Raw genomic sequence first — 18461 nt, 5'->3', positions numbered from 1 at the left:
TCTGAATTAGTAAGCGAATTCCTATTTCATCTATTCCCATTTCACTGCCACCTGCTTTTGAATTCTTGAATTTGACTTCAATTCATTCATACAGCCCCCCAACTCAATGAAACATATATAGTCAAAAATGGTTTCTGCTTCTGTGATGGGCTGCGTCAATTTTTCTTGTAATATTCCCTTTATTTTTGGAATCGGAGATTTTTCAATCAGTATCGGACAAATGGGACAAATATCATCTTATTCGCATTAAGATTCGTGCGAATAAATTTAAATATGCCTTATTTTTCACTGCTCTATAAATCTAAATTGTCTAATTTATATTGAGATTCGTAAACGATTTAAATCTAAAATAATTTCATAAAACTAGGCGCATCTGACAAACATCAAACCAAAATCGATCTGATATCCACTCAAAACCGTCTGATTTGCTCTAAAATTTGTAAGCATTTGATCAGACAGTTTCAAATAAACATTAGATCAATTTTGATCCAATATATCCATCAACTACGCTCCGCTTGACCGCTTCCATAATTTCAACTGCTTCGCATTAAGTTTCGTGTGAATAAATTTAAATATGTCTTATTTTTCACTGCTCTATAAATCTAAATTGTCTAATTTATATTGAGATTCGTAAACGATTTAAATCTAAAATAATTTCATAAAACTAGGCGCATCTGATAGACATCAAACCAAAATCAATCTGATATCCACTCAGAACCGTCTGATTTGCTCTAGAATTTGTAAGCATTTGATCAGACAGTTTCAAATAAACATCAAATCAATTTTGATCCAATATATCCATCAAATACACTCCGCTTCCATAATTTCAACTGCTGCGCAATTCTTAATTGTTGGCGTGAATCTTAACGTAAATCCAATGCCTTAAGATCGGAGCTCTCCTTTCCCTTTATTTTAAGGGGCATATATCTCTCCTCCTTATTAAGGAGCTTAATGTCTAGATCCTGCAAGGGTTTTTCGCACATAGATGAATGTTTCAAATTATGAGTTTCAACACTTAAGTATGGATTGGTCGCACCGCATATGATCCCAGTGCCCGTAGACCGCGCCTCTGAACCACGCACGGCACCTGCGGACCGAGCCTGTGCACCGCACACCCTTTTTCCTTTTTTTTCTGCTGAAGGCGGGATTCGAACCCAGATGGGTTCTGTTGGTGTCAAAATTCTTACCACTACATTAGAGTTCACATGTATTATTTCGTAGATAAATATAATATTTAACTATTTTTCTCTACAAATTTAATTTAAATTATCTCTCCTCCTTATTAAGAAGCTTAATATTTTCTACTACATAATTTGCTCTCCTTCATGTGCATGGGACCATATACATATATATGGCTTAAATATCGCCGCGTTATTCTTTCATGATTCCATTAATCATTTCTGTCATGATTCCTTCAATCATTTAAACCTCTTAACGCTTCTGTACTAAATTAAATTAATATATACTTGACTGCGGTGCGGAGTGTGGACCATGTGCCTTCTTTTTTAATTCCTTTTAAAAGATAATTAATTAGACTGCTTGCTTAGCCTGTAATTTGACAACTTGATGATTCCCAAAAGAGAAGGAAAATGCAATATTTTTCTTTTTTCACACTCAACTCAGATAGAATTTTGCAAATTTGAATTTCTTGTTTGATTACACAATCAACATGTTCAAAATCAAAATCACAACTACATACACTAATCTCATTTTCACTTAAAACAATCTCATCTAAACCACCTACCCAACTCTTATTTTCCCATGAAATCTCACTAACAAAGCTACTTTCTAAATTTATCTCATTAACAGCATATATCTCTTGATTTTCGCTTGTAACAATCGTCTCTTCTTCAAGTTCAATCGTTTCTCCATTGGATCTCACTGTAACCCAACTTTCATCATCACAATTCCAATCCGGTTCACCATTAAATTCACCAATTAACGATTTAATTCTCTCTGACAAATTTGCATCTCTTTCTTCGTCTTCTTCTTCGTCTCCTTCCAACGAAGAAAAAGATTCCCAAAATCTCTGATCAAGGTTGCTAGTTGGAGAAACCCAAGTTTCTACACTGCTCTGTTTTGAAACAGAGGATGTAATGAAGGGATGCTTTAACAATTCCTTTGCACTCCTTCTCTCTTTGCAATCTCTCTCAAAACACTTGCTCAAGAAATCTTTTGCTTCTTCTGTTAACCATCCCGGCACTGTCGGAACCTCTTCAGAGAACCCAATTTTATGCATTGCGCTTATCGGATCAGAGAGATCATCCCATGGAGATCCACCTTTCGCCATCTCAATTACTGTGCAACCGAGGGCCCATATGTCAGCTGGCATCCCCTGTTCTTCCCCTCTCGCTACTTCTGGTGCCATGAAAATCGGTGTGCCTCTAACTTGATCTTTCTTTGATGTAAAACCCTTCTTGGCACACCCGAAATCAGCGACTTTCGCACGACTGTTCGACCCAATTAGAACATTCTGAGACTTGATGTCACAGTGAACTACTCCTTGTTCGTGCAAATACACCAACCCATGCAAAATTTCACTTGTGTAGCTTTTGATCTTGTCTTCGATCAACCATCCACCGTTCCTTTTGATCTCGTCGGATAGAGACCCGCCAGGCGCATACTCCAAGAAGAGATTGTACATCAACTGCTTGGTTGAGGCATCAGAAGAGATGTCGAAGCCGAGACAAGAAACAACGTGTGGAGAATTCAGAGAACAGAGGATGCTCTGTTCTGTCTGTAAGTCTCCCGCCTGAGAGAACTCCTTAGACTTCACAGCGAAGACATCACCGGACATGGATGACGTGGCGAGATACACGGTAGCACAGGAACCGTGACCTATAGTGGGGCCTCGTTGCCATTGCTTCTCCATTGGAAACAGAGGAGGTGCCTGCTCTGTTGTTTTCTTTTTGGGTTTTGATATTTTTGTCTCTGTTCAAACTTTGAAGAGGTTATGATATGTTCTGAGCAGGGGGTAGGGGTTATGTGATATGGTATTTATAGATAGGTTGGTAAGTGGTGATTTGGCTTTTGGAATCTATTTAGGTTGGAGTTGCCATTTGCGAACGATGTTTTTTTTTTTTTTTCTTGTTTTTGTGTAAAAAGTTCAGGTCTAATCTGGGATCGTTAGGCGCCGTACTGTGTGTAACTTATCACGTGTTGAAATTTGACGGAGCAAAACTGGCAAAGCAGAAGTGAAGTTATCTTTCAAAATAGCCCTATAAAATTAAATTTCTGTCAAGAAGGTACCTCTGATTTTAAATAGTTGTATTGTATATGTCCCATATTTTAAGTTAAATTTATGTTGTGTAATTGTGTGAGTTAAGTAAACTTTGAAATATAAATGGTTAGCTTATTAAATACATTAAGATTGTGATTGAATTCATCATTTCAGGTCCATGTAATTATTTTGAGGTTTAAGTTATGCTAAATTTTTAGGACCATGTAATCATTTCAGGTCATATTAATTTAGGAAGCTGATAACAGTATCCGCAGGGGGACCACTTAAAATTAAATGTGAAAAATTAACTTTTTGTGAGGATTGCAAAAACTCCACAATTCGAATTTTTTTTCCTAAAATATTAATATCTATGCACGGAAGTATTTATACCTATGTACGGACGTATTTATAGCTATAAGGCGAACAATTATTTATTGTGCGGGTACTGTAGCGCGAAGATAATAGTACCTGATACCTCGCATATTTAGCCTATATTTGACCTAATTTCGTACCAAATTCACGTTCTAAATTGTCAAAATCATGTGCATTTCATTGATATATCCTTAGAATTTGGTACTGCTGAGAGTTTGTTTGTTTTCTGCAGGATTGGAGCAAAATACATGAAGAAACGACGTTTTTGGACTCTCTGGTACGGCCCTTACCAGACTTGGTACGGCCCTTACCAGATTTGGTACGACCCTTACCAGACTTAGCCAATCCAGCCTTCCTCCCATCTTGTACGGCCTGGCCGTACCACTTTGGTACGGGCCGTACATAGATGCCGCCTGACATAATTCAAATCTTGGCAGAGGCTATTTAAAGCGAGGGATCTCTCCATTTTCGAGGATTCCATTTTCCATTCCAGATTGAGAGCTCAGAGAAAGAGAGAAAGAGAGCAAAGGAGCAAGGAGAGAAGAAGAAGGGAGAAAAAGAGGCGAAAATCGACGGATCAACCTCTTCTCCACATCCGATCTTCGATCTAGTTCTATCATGCCTCTCTTTATCTCTTTACTTGTATTTCTGGACAGATCCATGACTTGTGAGTAGTAGATCATTGTTTCTAGGGTTTGTAGATGGATTTTCTTGATTTGTGTTGCTTTTCTTGATTTGGATCTTGTATGAACTCTTTTGATTGAATTGATTGTGTATTTTCTTGTCTTGATTGCTTTGTCTCTCTGTGATTGCATATGGTGTGCCTATAGTGGTAGATCAACCCTAACAAGGTCATGTGACCATTGCTTTCTCTCAACCAAACCAATCCCTTTAGGTAGACTTGTTCGAATTGAAGCCGAAAGGTTGAATTCTCCCCTAATTGACAGATTAGAGGATACCTTAGATCTCCAATCAATCAACTAGAGGATCTGGATCAAAACACGAGAGTTGAGGTTTAGAAACCCTAGAAGGTGAAGAATTGACTCTAAAACCTAGATCTTGAGCCAACAAATGAGAGTTGAGGTTTAGGAACCTTAGGTATGGTCAATTGAACCTTTCTGAAGAGTTTAATACGAGATACCAGCAAGAAATGCATCAACTCGAACTTGTAAGCTCTGTACTGGTACATCAGTACGGGTCTTACAAGAGTGGTGCGGCCTACCCGTACCAAGCTCCACTCGGCTTGGTCGGACCAGGTTGGTGCGGCCTAGCCGTACCAACTTGGTAAGACCCGTACCACTAGAGGCAAATCAGAGATGAAGTCTGAAACCCTTGAAACATCTTTTATCCCAAATCAAAACACAGTTTATACTTTTCCTTGCACATTTACTATTCTATTGCATTGTTTGATTGCTTGAGTTGATTCTTTAGGAAAATTAAGTACCAAAACTCCCTCTTTCTCACTTCTAGTCTTTAGTCGAGATAAGTAGACTCTAGAAAAAGAATCCGTCCCTGTGGATCGATACCCGATTATACTCCTCGATAGGGTTGTGCACTTGCAACCCTAATCGGAAGGTGTAACCGCGGTTTTAAAAGGTACGCTCCCAAGCGTACCGAAACTTGAGTTGCGCTTTCACGCGAACAGTACCCGCATCACTGTACCCGCAGGGGGGCCACTGAAAATTAAATGCAGAAAGATAATTTCCTACAGGGATTGTAAAATCTCCACAATTTTATTTTTTTTTTCCATATTATTAATATCTACGTAATATTTTCTTTCAAATGAGATCCATAATGACGTACTTTTAGACTCGTCGTCACGCAAGTTTTTACATATGACATTGAAAGTATTAATATCTAAGTATTGAAAATATTTATATTTATGCATTGAAGTATTTATACGTATGAGGTTAACTATTTTTGTTAGAGGAAGGCTGACAGGGGAATGATTGGAGAACTTGAAAAAGGATAATCATAGCAAGTCACGCATCAAAGTATTAATATTTTTTTAAGTGTTAATATCTTATCTTCTAAGTATTTATAACTACAAAGATATGCATGGCTAAGTATTTTTTTTACATATGACACTGGCAGTATTTTATAATTACGAAGGTATACATATCTAAGTATTTTTTACATATGACATTAAAAGTATTAATATTTAAGTACTAAAAGTATTTATACCTATGCATTGAAATATTTATTCCTATGAAGTCAACTATTTTTGTTAGAGAAAGGTTGAAGCGTGAACTAGTGCGCGGATTGTAAAAGAGAAACTATATAATTAGTGGGGACCATAGAGAAATGATGCCGCTGTGATTTTAAAATAATAATTAGTTAAGACTATATAATTAGTGGAGACCGTAATATATTATTTCTCTAACTGTGGATATTGTAGCACGATTACTGTAGCATGGATAATGTGCGGTACTGTAGCGTGGGTACAAAAATAATTATTCATTAATTTAATTCTAATTAGTAGGAGCCGATAAAATATTTTAGTTGAATTGTTTACAATAATCAAATTATGGGATAAAATCAGATGATACAACTGAACATAACAAAACTATTATTTTTTAGCGATTACTATATAATACAAAACTTGGTTTTACAATCCAGTCAGACCATTTTAGCATAAAATTGAATTGGAAGGGCTCTTTTGTAAAACTGCCATAGAAAGATGCCAAGCCAGGTCTCCTCAAAGGAGAAAATCTAATTGTAGAAAACCACAATTAACCTCTATCTTTTATCTCGTGATGATAAATACAATCGAATACTCTTAGCTGGCCCAAAGAGTCAGGTTAAAATAGATTTCTGTTTGTAACAAGTGGTGGTGCCACGTGTCGCACCATGAGCTCACAAGCTCACATTTTTTTGGTTTATTTTGGGTTGGCAGTCGGCGTGAATTAATCCATTTTATTTTTCAAATATTTTTTTTATAATTCGGTGAGTAGTAATCCTAGGAAAGAATATGTTGAATATTATTCCTTGGAATATATTGAATTTTATTCAATTCAATTCTATCTTATCCCAATTTATGTCTGAGTATGAGATATGCATTAAATCATTGCATATATGCAACGACGGTTCAAAAGTGGTTTAAATTCAGGTCTCAAAAATATATGTGCATGAATTTTGTTGCAACTTGATTATTAATTTATCACACTTGATCCCTTGTGGGATGAATTTGGAGAAATTAATGGACTTTTCCTTTCTTTCTAAAGTCCCTTTTGTTGTTGTCACTTTCAACAATTTTACTAAGAAAAGTTTATTTTTGTTGTGAAGTTTTATCATTGTTCATGTTTAAACCTCGTTTTTAATGCATGTAAAAGAAATATTTCTCTTTATTGAAGAGCCAAAGTTCTAAGTTTTGTGTTTATGTCACTGTTAATACATCCCATGTAGTTTCATATATTTTCCATTAAATTCTATTTCATAAAAGTTTCATATCTCAACTATTGTCCAGATATTTTAAATCTCAAGAGAATCTATTATGATGGTCGCCACTGAAACGCTATCCTCTGCGGAGGTTTTATCTGTGGTGTTGTGCGGTGGTTTTGATCTGGTCCGTTCGTTTCGGATTGGACAGGCTGGATTAAGAGTTCACCAAATTTTGAGTTTTTTAAAAATTCGGACAATATCTGATCTGGTCCGTCCGATCCGAAATGAACGGACCAGATCAAAACCACCGCAAAACACCGTAGGTAAAACCTCCGCAGAGGATACGCTCTCGGTTGCCACTCACCGATTATAACATTTTCATGTTTTTTTTTTTCTTTTTCTTTCAGAGAGATGTGTCACGTCACACCATCACCTAAAATACGCTTCACATGTAAAAAGTTAGTGTTAATGTACACGGAACATGTACTTTTCACTATAAAGATTTTTTTTTTTTTTTTTTAAAAACAACTTTTTCTATCACTAAGAAAAATGTTGCTTATAAAATATATTCACCTGCTAAAATGTACACTGACACGTGTACACAAGCGAAGAAAATTTTCAACGTATTTAATTGCGTATTGATGCCTTTTAATATATTGATTGAGTGAAGCAATATTGATAATTTATTTTTCACAATTTCTGAATTTTATTTCCATTCCCAATTTTTGGAATCAACATAAGAATATTTCATTTTAGGATATAATCAAATAAGTGGGATGACTACTAGATGCAACTAGCGGTCCTTTTGAAAAAAATATGAAAAAGCAAATACAGAATGGATATACAACATGATTGATTAATTAAGGCACAATTTAATCATTGTTTAATTAGATGCATGCACTGAATGATGTACCTTTTTTGGTGGGACTTTGTGATGTGAAGATGGGTTCACTTGTGAGCCCTAGACCTGGTCTATAATTGACTGCCATTTAATTAATTCCAATGGACCATTATTCTTTGTATGAGTTAATGGACCAAGTCTTTGAACCAAGTCAACTGGTAGCAGAGATATAAAATTAGCTGGAAAGTTAGGATTCAAGTGTACCAACAATCAGTCAACTTATACAAAGTCAAGAATCAATTCACTAATGAAGGTGATAATGGACCAACTTTTTTTAAATACAAATATTTTGACTCAATAAATTATTTTCTTTCTTTCATGTACTGAAAATAATACCAGAGAATGCAAAAATATATTCCACCATGAAAAATAAATAGAATTTGTCCCTATTAATGTCCATGTTTATTTTTATTTTAATATAGCTAGATTTGTGTTATAAGGTGCTAGCTAGCAGTGTAATGTGTTTACTGATCTCTAGTTATTCTTAAAAAAAAAAATTACTGTGTATATTGAATTTATTATAGATACATGATCTGGTAATTGTTTGGTTGGCTGTTGGCAGGTGGTGGATAAACCAAAACCCAGCTAAAATTTGCAATTTGTCAAAAGCACAAGCTGACTAAATTTATGGATAGTTCCAGGTGGACAGTATAATAGAAATGATGTGACCAATAATTTCTTTGATTTTGGATAACATAAATTGACGTGTGGAAACTATAAAACTATGACACCTGTATATCCTGATTTTTTTTGGGTTGGTTTGGAGTATAGAATTTGTTCAACGGCTTGATTGATAGTATCTGCCTACGGGATTTTCTCAAAAAAAAAAAAAAAAAAAAAAAAAAGATTGATAGTATCTGACACTTTGACAGCTAGAAAGCAAACCTGGCATTTTCTTATTTAAAAGATGACTTACCTAAGGGTTTTTCTCAAAAAAAAAAAAAAAAAAAGATGACTTTTTTTTTGTTTGAGGAAAAGACAAATTCCACCAGATTTCTGCTGTACTTTAAGGAGCATATTACATAGGAAATTAGGTAAATGCCCTTTACCAAATATGAAATGTGCTCAAAGCACAACTTTTACATGATGAAGATGTCTCCATGTGGCATTGTTAGATGATGCATTATACCCAACATCTGATTTTCCAAATGTTAAGGTGGTATGGAGATGACACATGGAAACATTGAAAAGGGAGCAAGTGGGTAGCTTGTGGAGTGAGGATAAGAATTGAATTTTATATTGGATTGCTGGTTGCTGCACATTTCTAGATGCTTCCAATTTTGTTTCTCTTGGTGTTTTGAAACTAGATTTTTCCAGTTTGATGAGCTGTTCGGTTTGTAAGAAAAATAAGGAGAAATAGAGTTGGTGTTGGGTTTATCTTTTCACAGTTGATGAAGATATATACGAGTAGTCAGATGCATGCGGGCAGCCAAATGGCAATATACACCTGACCAAGTGACCGTAGTCCCTAGACACGAGACCGGTTAAAATAACCACTAATAATATTAAATCACCCAACTAGAAATGTAGATTTGCTTTTCTCGGATCATGACTAATTATGTCGTGGGGAACGGGATGGGTCCGAGGCTTATCGAATTCAAATTTGAGCTCCTCATTGTCCGATCGCTTTAATATCTATGCATGTGTTGTTTTAAATTTTTTACTGATTTAGTGTACACAGATTTCAAAACATATCATACGGTAGAGGAATCCATCAGTTTCAAATTTTTTCCTATTTTGTGATATAAGAGTATGATTTGAGTCTGATGGACGTCGGAAACAAATTTCTCTCTGTGTCGCGGCATAATTTATGTATGTTATCATTGTGATCGAAATCGTAAAAATAGTTTATGGTATGCGCATGATCACGACATGTAGTGTTTTTTGTTAAAGAATAATCACGACATACAATGTGTGAGTCACAATATGTGACCATAACGCATGTCATGTCATGTGCAAAGTGTCCATATAATTTAACTTTTTTATATCCCTAATCAGTAATCACCATTAATCACCATATAACGACAAACACCATGATCCTTATAAATATTGTTTTTCTTTTCCTTGTTGTTTGTACGGTTTATTAATTAGTGTCATACTGTCATTTATTTCGATTTCTGTTGTTAATAAAAGAGATGGGGCTATGGGACATTATCATCATCTTTATTTACATGGGCCAACGGTCCATAAAGTCTGCAGTGTATAAATTAAGGCCTTTATTATTCTGTGCCTTAATTGGGCTATACATGCACCGGGCCTACCATCTCCGATTAATGTTTAAAATAATATTTTAAATATGAATTCATGCAAATTGTATGTAGAGTAAGGCTATGGTGCTATGGGTTGCATAGAGGACTATGGTGCTACGGCTCAATATTCGAGTTTTCAAAATTCTAACAGTTGATTCGAACTGTTCATCTTGTTCTCCATATTAATATGTGTTTGGAGACCAAATTTTATATTTTTTGGAAATTTTTTACTATTTTTTTAGATAGGTAGAAAATCACTTGATCTAAAAAATTCTGCGCCATTTAGATATTTAATTTTTTACCTATCTAAAAAAATAGTAAAAATTTTCAAAAAATGTAAAATTTGGTCTCCAAACACATATTAATATGGAGAACAAGATGAACAGTTTGGATCGACCGTTAAGATTTTAAAAACTCGAATATTGAGCCGTAGCACCGTAGCTCTCTATGCAACCCATAGCACCGTATCCTTACTCTTGTATGTATATTCATATACTTAGTATAATTTTATACTATACATTTCGTCTAAAGAGAGTTGTATAATGATTGTAATAATTAAAATTGAAGTCTAAGATAATATTTGATTGGTACTTAACTTGTATTAGTTGTTTACTTCATATTACTTCTATTTTACACTTTATTTGACAACTTAAGTCATCACTTATATTAATCGGCATTGAAGAAAAATATTGAATATAAATATATGGCTCTCTGCCTATGATAGTACAAAGTTAGTTAATCCATCCGAAGAGAAAATTAAATTTGTTTGGCCATAACTTATTAGTCCTCCTGTTTTACACCTCTTTTAACGACTTACTCCATTTCTTACTCAATCAAACATAAACTTCAAAGTTTGTCACCATTATGAACATATAAATAAAAATAAAAATAAAATTTGCTTATCGGAGACTCATATGAATATATATCACGGAGGACATAGCTAAGAAGGTTTGAAATCCAACATATGTCACGCAGGATCCCATATATGTCGGGTCCGGATCCCCTAAATTAACTCTAAATAGTAAATATGAGTTTCAATTCGGACTGTATGATTAGAATCCAGATCATAAATGCGAATCCCTATCCTCTGAGGTAACATAATATTTCTGTTTGAGTCAAGGCCATCCAATCGGAACCCAGGCCAAATGAACGCATGAGGCTGTTTTAATAGTCGTGCGGATGATGATTTGACGGTCCAGATCCATACAGAAATATTCTGGCACCTTATAGGTGATACCGCATATTGCATATCGGACTCCAAACTCAAATTTTGAGTTTACTTCAGAGAATCCAAACTCATAAATGTGACCGCAAGCGGCAGGACCGTATATTACATATCAGACTGCATGATCGCCTACCATATATACAGCCACATATACAAATCTGTGCAGTACTAACCGGTCACAATCCATTTTATGAAATTTTTTATTCATAGAAATTAAGAAAAAGGTAGAGAGAAAAATAGAAAGAATACATAGTTTGTAATATTGATAGAAAGATCGATACAGATTCTATCGATTTTAACAATTAAAACAGTTAGGATAAATAGAATTTACACCTTTTCTAACTCCAATATATTTTGATCGGTACAGATTCTATTGGTAGAATGTTTACCCATACAAACTATAGGAATTTTTTTAATATAACAAATGTTTAGATAGGTAAAAATCTTATTTATCCTAACTCTATTTCATACAAAACTGTAACAAATTCATGTTGTTACAGACAGTTGAGGAAATAGATTAGAAATGGTACAAATTCTATCTATTCTAACTGTTTTTATTATTATAATCGATAGAATTTGTACCAATTTTTCTATCATTATTACAAACTCTATAATCTTTTTGTTTCTCTCTACCTTTTCCTTAATTTCTTTCTTTGAATAAAAAATTTCCTCCATTTTATCCCCGAATAGCCTCTTCAAACTTTTATACTCTCTTAAAATTTACAAAGAAAAAAAAAATAACATAGCATTATTCAAGGAGCATGCAAGCACTAATATTTTCAGAAAATTAACTGTCATTTACTAGTTCCTTTGAAAGTAATATTAATAAAAACAAAAACAAAGAAACAGAAAAGTAAAGGTGAAGACTTATTTCTAACAACACAAACACACTCCATATTCTCAACATATCACGTTATTCTAAGACAAGCTACTCCGATATCCACCACCAACCCAAAAAAAATCAAGTACGGGTAACTAAGGGGGTAACAAAAAAAAAAACCTCACGCAACTCAGATCCAACGGTTCTATCACACAAATCACCTCGAAAATTAACAAATACTCATGTATCCTTTTTGTTGCTGTCAGAATGCGATAACCTGAGATCAATCGATTGAAGCTGAGAGCGCAAGTGTTGGTTATCCTCCAAAAGTCGATCATACTCGAGCAATAGGCCTTCGGATTGCTTTCTCAGAGCGACATTGCTCGCCTCGGCAGATTTGGCCGCCTCCTCTTTCGCATTCAACTGTGACTTCAATTTTTTTATTTCTTCCTTTAGGCCATCGATTTCCTTCTCCTGCGTCTCTGAACTGCCGTTCTTGGCCTCCTCCAATGCCCGGTTGAGTTTTGCCGTTACTTCGATGCTTTTTCGAAGAGAACGTAGCTCTCTAATGTAGTGGTGTAGCCGATCAATTACAAATGCAAGAAATAGGATGTATCCTGCAATCCATTAAAAAAATTCAAATACAAGTAAAATTTAAATGCACGTTGTCTTCATATTCATTTGCATTTTCATACTTGCATCCGACTTTTTGAAAAACACAAAACTAAGAAAATTATAACTCTTATAACATGGTAATATGGATATGGTAGTAAAACTAATTATAATTCTTATAATAGAACTCAAATAAAGTATGAGGAAGATTCCAATGCCTCCATTTTTCAAGCATCCACTGCTTAAACCTTTGATGACAAAACTTCTAAAAATTCAAATAATAGAAGAAATATCTAGAGATAATCTAATATTACTTGCTCTACAATGGGATCATGGGCAGAGGCAAATCTAACTTCAATAAATTGATCCCCATCCATTTTCAATTTTTTTGTATTTATAACTTATTTTTAATATAGTTTAAGTATATTATGTATAGTGTGATATTGACCCCCATTCGTAGTAGAAAAAATTCATTTGCTTGACCCCCAATCACGTTTGATCTCTATAGTCTGAAAGTCTGGCTCTGCCCTCGATCATGGGAATCAAAACTTGAAAAATCAATATCTAGAAATTGTTCACGTCAGTGGATTTTACAAGCTCTTGATTTCAATCAACACAAGTCGAAATGTCATTTTTTTATACGTGTAAGAAAAATATAGCATGGATTATATCTAACAGTTTTTTCTTGATATTTGAGGCATAGTGAAGGCACAAATAATTAAGGAATTTAAAATCTTCTCATTATCCATTAGTTAGTGAGACAAAAGTCTTTAGTTTTGAATTTACAAGGCTTTCAGAAAATAAACAAGCAGATAAAACAACATATAATTACTGTAACTTAAGCGTAACAACTTAAGAGAGTTACGTAGCCTGCAAATTTTAGAACATCATCTAGAAATACATTTCATGAAAACTCCAATATCACTGTGGCCGTCGCTTTTATTACCATTAATCGACTATCTTGTATGTATAAAATCAAATTGATAAGACATCAGATCACAAGGACAGAGAGTAAGGAACTGAAGCATGGAATGAAACAACAACAATCGTATCTACAATTGAATAAAATTGAGATATTGGATGGCATCACTAAGACTGTGATGTAGGTATTATTACAATGCAAGATTATGTGTGATAAAAATTTCCAAGCCTCAATTCAAGTTTTAAATTGAACTTACTTCGCTGAAAAGTATCTCTCCTTAATTAAATAATACCTTAAAGCAGCTCAGCAATGAACTCCATAAGACCTATTTGTTATCTAACTCCTGAGCAAGGCCCTGAAAATATCTACCAATACAAACCACTTTACCCGCTGAGACATTATCCTTCAAATGAATAGTTCAAAATACGCAATATTTCAACTGATTGAGATCATCAATCTAAACAATTGACAACAATTTTAAGACAACAACAGATCCAATACAAACACAATTCCAATTCCACTTAACAATACCAATCAGATCGATCAGACAACAAGAAATTGAACAGAGAGAGAGAGAGCGAGAGAGTACCCATGATAGAGGACTCGAGGAGGTGGCGACTAGCGAGGATCTGATCGGTGGGGGTAAGCTGGCCCAACTCGTTGGATCTGTCGTGGATCTTAAAGATGCTGTAACCGCTTGATCCGAGCACCATCAGGAGCGTCGCTGCCACGGTCTTCACCATCACTGGGGCACGGCCGCGCTTCATCCGATCCAGCCCCAGGATCGCTATCTTCCTCAGAGGTGTCTTGAACAGAAGCACCACCACCAGCACCACCTCCAGCCCTAGAACAGAGAACAGTAATTGAATCATATCTTCTTCTCTCTGCCTTGTCTTCTCCTTTTCCTTTCGTTTTTCTAACTTTCTTCTATGAAGAAATTCGTCGAACAGGACACGGGTGAGAAAGAAAAGAGGAGAAGAAAGGAAGAGAATTCGATCTAGCGGTTTAATACGCTGGGGAAGGTCGGCACGTTAGTTTCTGTGACAATCTCTCTGATTTTTTCTGTGTAGGGAGTCGTTTTTAAATAGAGTACTCTCTCGTTACATGTAATTTGTTGTGAAATCGTCGCAACTAATTTTGGATTCTGGAATCTGAATTTTCTCGATGACCTTTATTCTTTTCTTGATTACTTTCCTTCTAGAGTGCTGACCTGGTATCGAGATTGAAACTTTTTAGACTATACAGATTCGAGTTCCCTGTTGCGATGAGGATGCTTAACCCAATGTGGCGGGTCGACGACCAGCCAGACTGCCAGACCAACCATAGTGACAAATGAATTATTCGGGTTCGTGATTTGGAAATAATTCGGGTATAATTCGGAAATGATTCGGAATTATCCGAATCAGAAATCTCAGTTCTACAAGGGAGCAAAAAAAAAAAACAAAAAACAAAAAAAAAAACATAATTGTTCTTGGAAAAATTCGTGAATAATTTGTAAAATTTGCGAATTATTCGGGTTTGATTTGGTCAAAGTTCGGTCAACCGAATAATTCGGCGTTCGGTTCGGCATCACCCAAAAAAAAAATGATTTAGATATAATTCGGATATCTTGTCACTATGAGACCAACAACAGAAGGCCCAATTATTTTTATGAGATACATAAATAATATCCTTAAAAAAATAAGTTAGTGTAATTTTGAAAAATATAAAATTTTTTATGAGGTACATAGATAGTATCTATCACGCACTCTTAAGAATGACATGTATATATAGTATGCGCAAAGACCATAATAGCTCAAACGGTACATATATATATATATAATTTTGCAAAAAGTTATTCCATTGAAAAGAAGGTTTTTTAAAAACAAAATGAAGATATCAAAGAATAAAATTGAATGATGTGCACGTAAGCTAAGAATAAAAATATTCTTTCAATTTATTTTACTACTTTTATGCAGTATTTTTAAATGCGATCACATAAACTGCATATGCGACTGCATATGTTTATGACTTTATGTAGCCGATAGTTGCATTCAGAATTCTATGTAGTTTCTTTTGTGCAATTTTGAATATGTAGCTTAGTAGCTACATATGTCGTCCGTATATGCGGATATGTGATCCATGCAATTGCTTTCAAATTCAAAAAAATGCCCATAAAAATATTGTTATGGGAGAGGCTTGAACCCATAACTCATGAGTGACACAAACCAATGAAACCACTAGATTAGAACACCACTATATTATAAATTAGTTTTATTTTATGTATATTCTTTTAACAACTCATAGTAAAATTACATATGTACTTTCGTATTAAAATCCACATATGCGATCGCATACTACTTATACGGTATGCAAACCTTCCGCATAACAAAACTGATTTTTAAAAAAATAGTAAGAGATAAAGAGACTTAAATATGAGAAATTTAGTTCTTCCTCACATGTACAAATATTATAAAATTCTATATAGAGGCTTTAGTATCACATCATGCTTATTGAGGAAGTGAGGCAACCATAAATGCTTAGAGTAGGTTGATTTATGTAACGTAATAGCTAATTCTGACATAGTTGACAAAAAAAAAAGAATATTGCTAAAAAAAACTATAATAAGCTCAGACTACTAAAATTATTTATTAATTAAACTCAGGTATTAAATTATTTATTACTAAAATTATTTAATCATATTATCTCAAAATAGAGTAGGGTTAAACCGTCTCATTGGTTTTGTGCTCCAATATTCCAACATCATTATCTCTATTTTCAAAGTTTAAACAGACAATTCAAACCGTTTAATATGATCTTCATATTAAAATGTGGTTCGATACAATATTTTATATTCTGAATTTTTTTTGTTATTTTTTAAGATAGGTACAAAATCATTGTTTTTAAAAAATTCTGGACCATTCACAAATAGAGATTTTGTACATCTCTAAAAAATTAGTACAAAAATTCTGGAAATTTTAAAATTTGTTATCCGAGTAACTTTAGAATGAAGATTATATTGAACGGTTCTGATCAATTATTTGGACTTTAAAAATAGAAATAATGATGCTGGAACATTAATGAGACACAAAACCAATGAAATATTTTATCCTACTTCTCAAAATATCATATGTATTACAATATTAAATTGTGCATCATCATAATACAATAGCAAGCCAATACTTTTACTTTCTACTTACATTATATATTATTCACCCAATTCAACGTTGGCCTCGTGTTTTTTAGCAAAAAAAAAAAAACCAATGAAATAATTTCTCATGTCTACTATTTCAAGATATTACAAATGGTTCTCCATCGTTCATATCCTAACATTACTTTTTTCTTCATATCATTTTTTTTTCCAAATAACATCTTACATTATGTAAATTCTTATTTAACTTTTTGCCCATTTAAGAAAAAAATATAAAAAATAATTGAAGAAATGCTAGGATTCAGGCATCTCATTGACTCGCAACAGAGATGTACACTATGTTACAACCACAAACTGACAATATTTTTATACTCTTAATTAGGCGTGCAACTTTAATTGAGAGGAGCATTGATGTTGACCCATGGGACATGATAGACAAATTGGAGACATTAATTAGTGAGATTTGTATCTAGGTTGTTCTAAGATTATAATACTGTCTGCTGCATGCTATAATATTTGGAAGCTTCTATTGTTTGTAGCTAACTACTTCATAGACATCATTAATTTTTGTCTTAGCAATAAATGAATCATTAAATTTGAATTTATTTATAATAAATTCAATTCAATTTATTTTATCATGATACATCCTAACATAATAATTTTGTTCATGTAAAATTATTTTTAGTGAGATTCCAATACTCTCTTGCAGAGTAGAACTAGGGTGTTCTTAAGTTCACCAAGTTCCGTCTAAATTCATCAAATCAGATTCAAATGACGAATCCGAACTGTTGAAACCTGCCTACTGCGTCTACATGTAAAAATTTTAAACATTCAAATTAATTTAGTATAAAGTCAATCAGTCAAAATTAGAAGGTTAATAAATTAATCTTAATGCATTTATTTTTTGAATGTTTTTTTACCGCTTGATTTTATACTAAATTAATTCGAATGTTTAAAATTTTCACATGTAGACGCATCATTTGCAAGATAGGCGGATTTTAACAGTCTGAATTAGTCATTAAAGCCGATTTAACAGATTTTAGACTTAAGTTCACCAAGAAACTTGATGAACTTAATAACACCCTAGTTCTACTTCTCTCTTGCATGCTATAATAGTTTTGGAAGCTTCTGTTTTCTAACTACTTCATAGACGTCATCAAGTTTTGTCGTTGCAATAAATGAATCATTAAATTATATTCAATTTATTTTACATTGATACATATTGCTAATTAACATCATAATCTGTTTGGTTGATGTAAAAAAGTTTTTTAGCAAAATACACAAAACCTTTTGCTGAAGGGAAAAGTAATGTCAACACTGTATTTCCTGAATGGGAAATATAATCAGGTGATTTGATTTAAAATATTAAGTAAGAGTTCAATAATAATTAATAAATAACTATAATTGAGAACTAAAATATAATAATTAAAGAAAATGTTTTCTTAAGTAAGAGACACGGATTTAAAACTATGATTAGAAAATTTTGTGAATTTTAAAGTTGGAATTCCATCTTCATCTTTAAAAATAATGAATAAATTGAAATTAAGTGATCAAATTATAATATAAATAAATTGATCTGCCCCCCCCCCCCCCCCCCCCCCCCCCATTAATTGGAATACTGTATCACCG

General features: G+C 33.7%; 2 protein-coding genes across 2 annotated transcripts; both read right to left on the bottom strand.

Annotated features, from left to right (window-relative positions):
* Positions 1–1528: 1528 nt before the first annotated feature.
* LOC144568476 (mitogen-activated protein kinase kinase kinase 18-like) lies at positions 1529–3102 on the bottom strand. Its single transcript, XM_078318838.1, has one exon. The coding sequence runs from the start codon at positions 2870–2872 to the stop codon at positions 1544–1546; it is 1329 nt and encodes a 442-aa protein (XP_078174964.1). The 5' UTR covers positions 2873–3102; the 3' UTR covers positions 1529–1543.
* Positions 3103–12124: 9022 nt separating this feature from the next.
* LOC144568275 (B-cell receptor-associated 31-like protein) lies at positions 12125–14724 on the bottom strand. The gene is made up of 2 exons (XM_078318567.1): positions 14292–14724; positions 12125–12785 (listed from the first exon to the last, which is right to left on the bottom strand). The coding sequence occupies exons 1-2, from the start codon at positions 14572–14574 to the stop codon at positions 12409–12411; spliced, it is 660 nt and encodes a 219-aa protein (XP_078174693.1). The 5' UTR covers positions 14575–14724; the 3' UTR covers positions 12125–12408.
* Positions 14725–18461: the final 3737 nt, after the last annotated feature.

Source organism: Carex rostrata, chromosome 17 (assembly GCF_964058835.1).
Source record: "Carex rostrata chromosome 17, lpCarRost1.2, whole genome shotgun sequence".
Lineage (NCBI taxonomy): Eukaryota > Viridiplantae > Streptophyta > Magnoliopsida > Poales > Cyperaceae > Carex > Carex rostrata.
The sequence above is the reverse complement of the archived record's forward strand: the minus strand, read 5'-3'. Positions and strand labels throughout refer to the sequence as shown.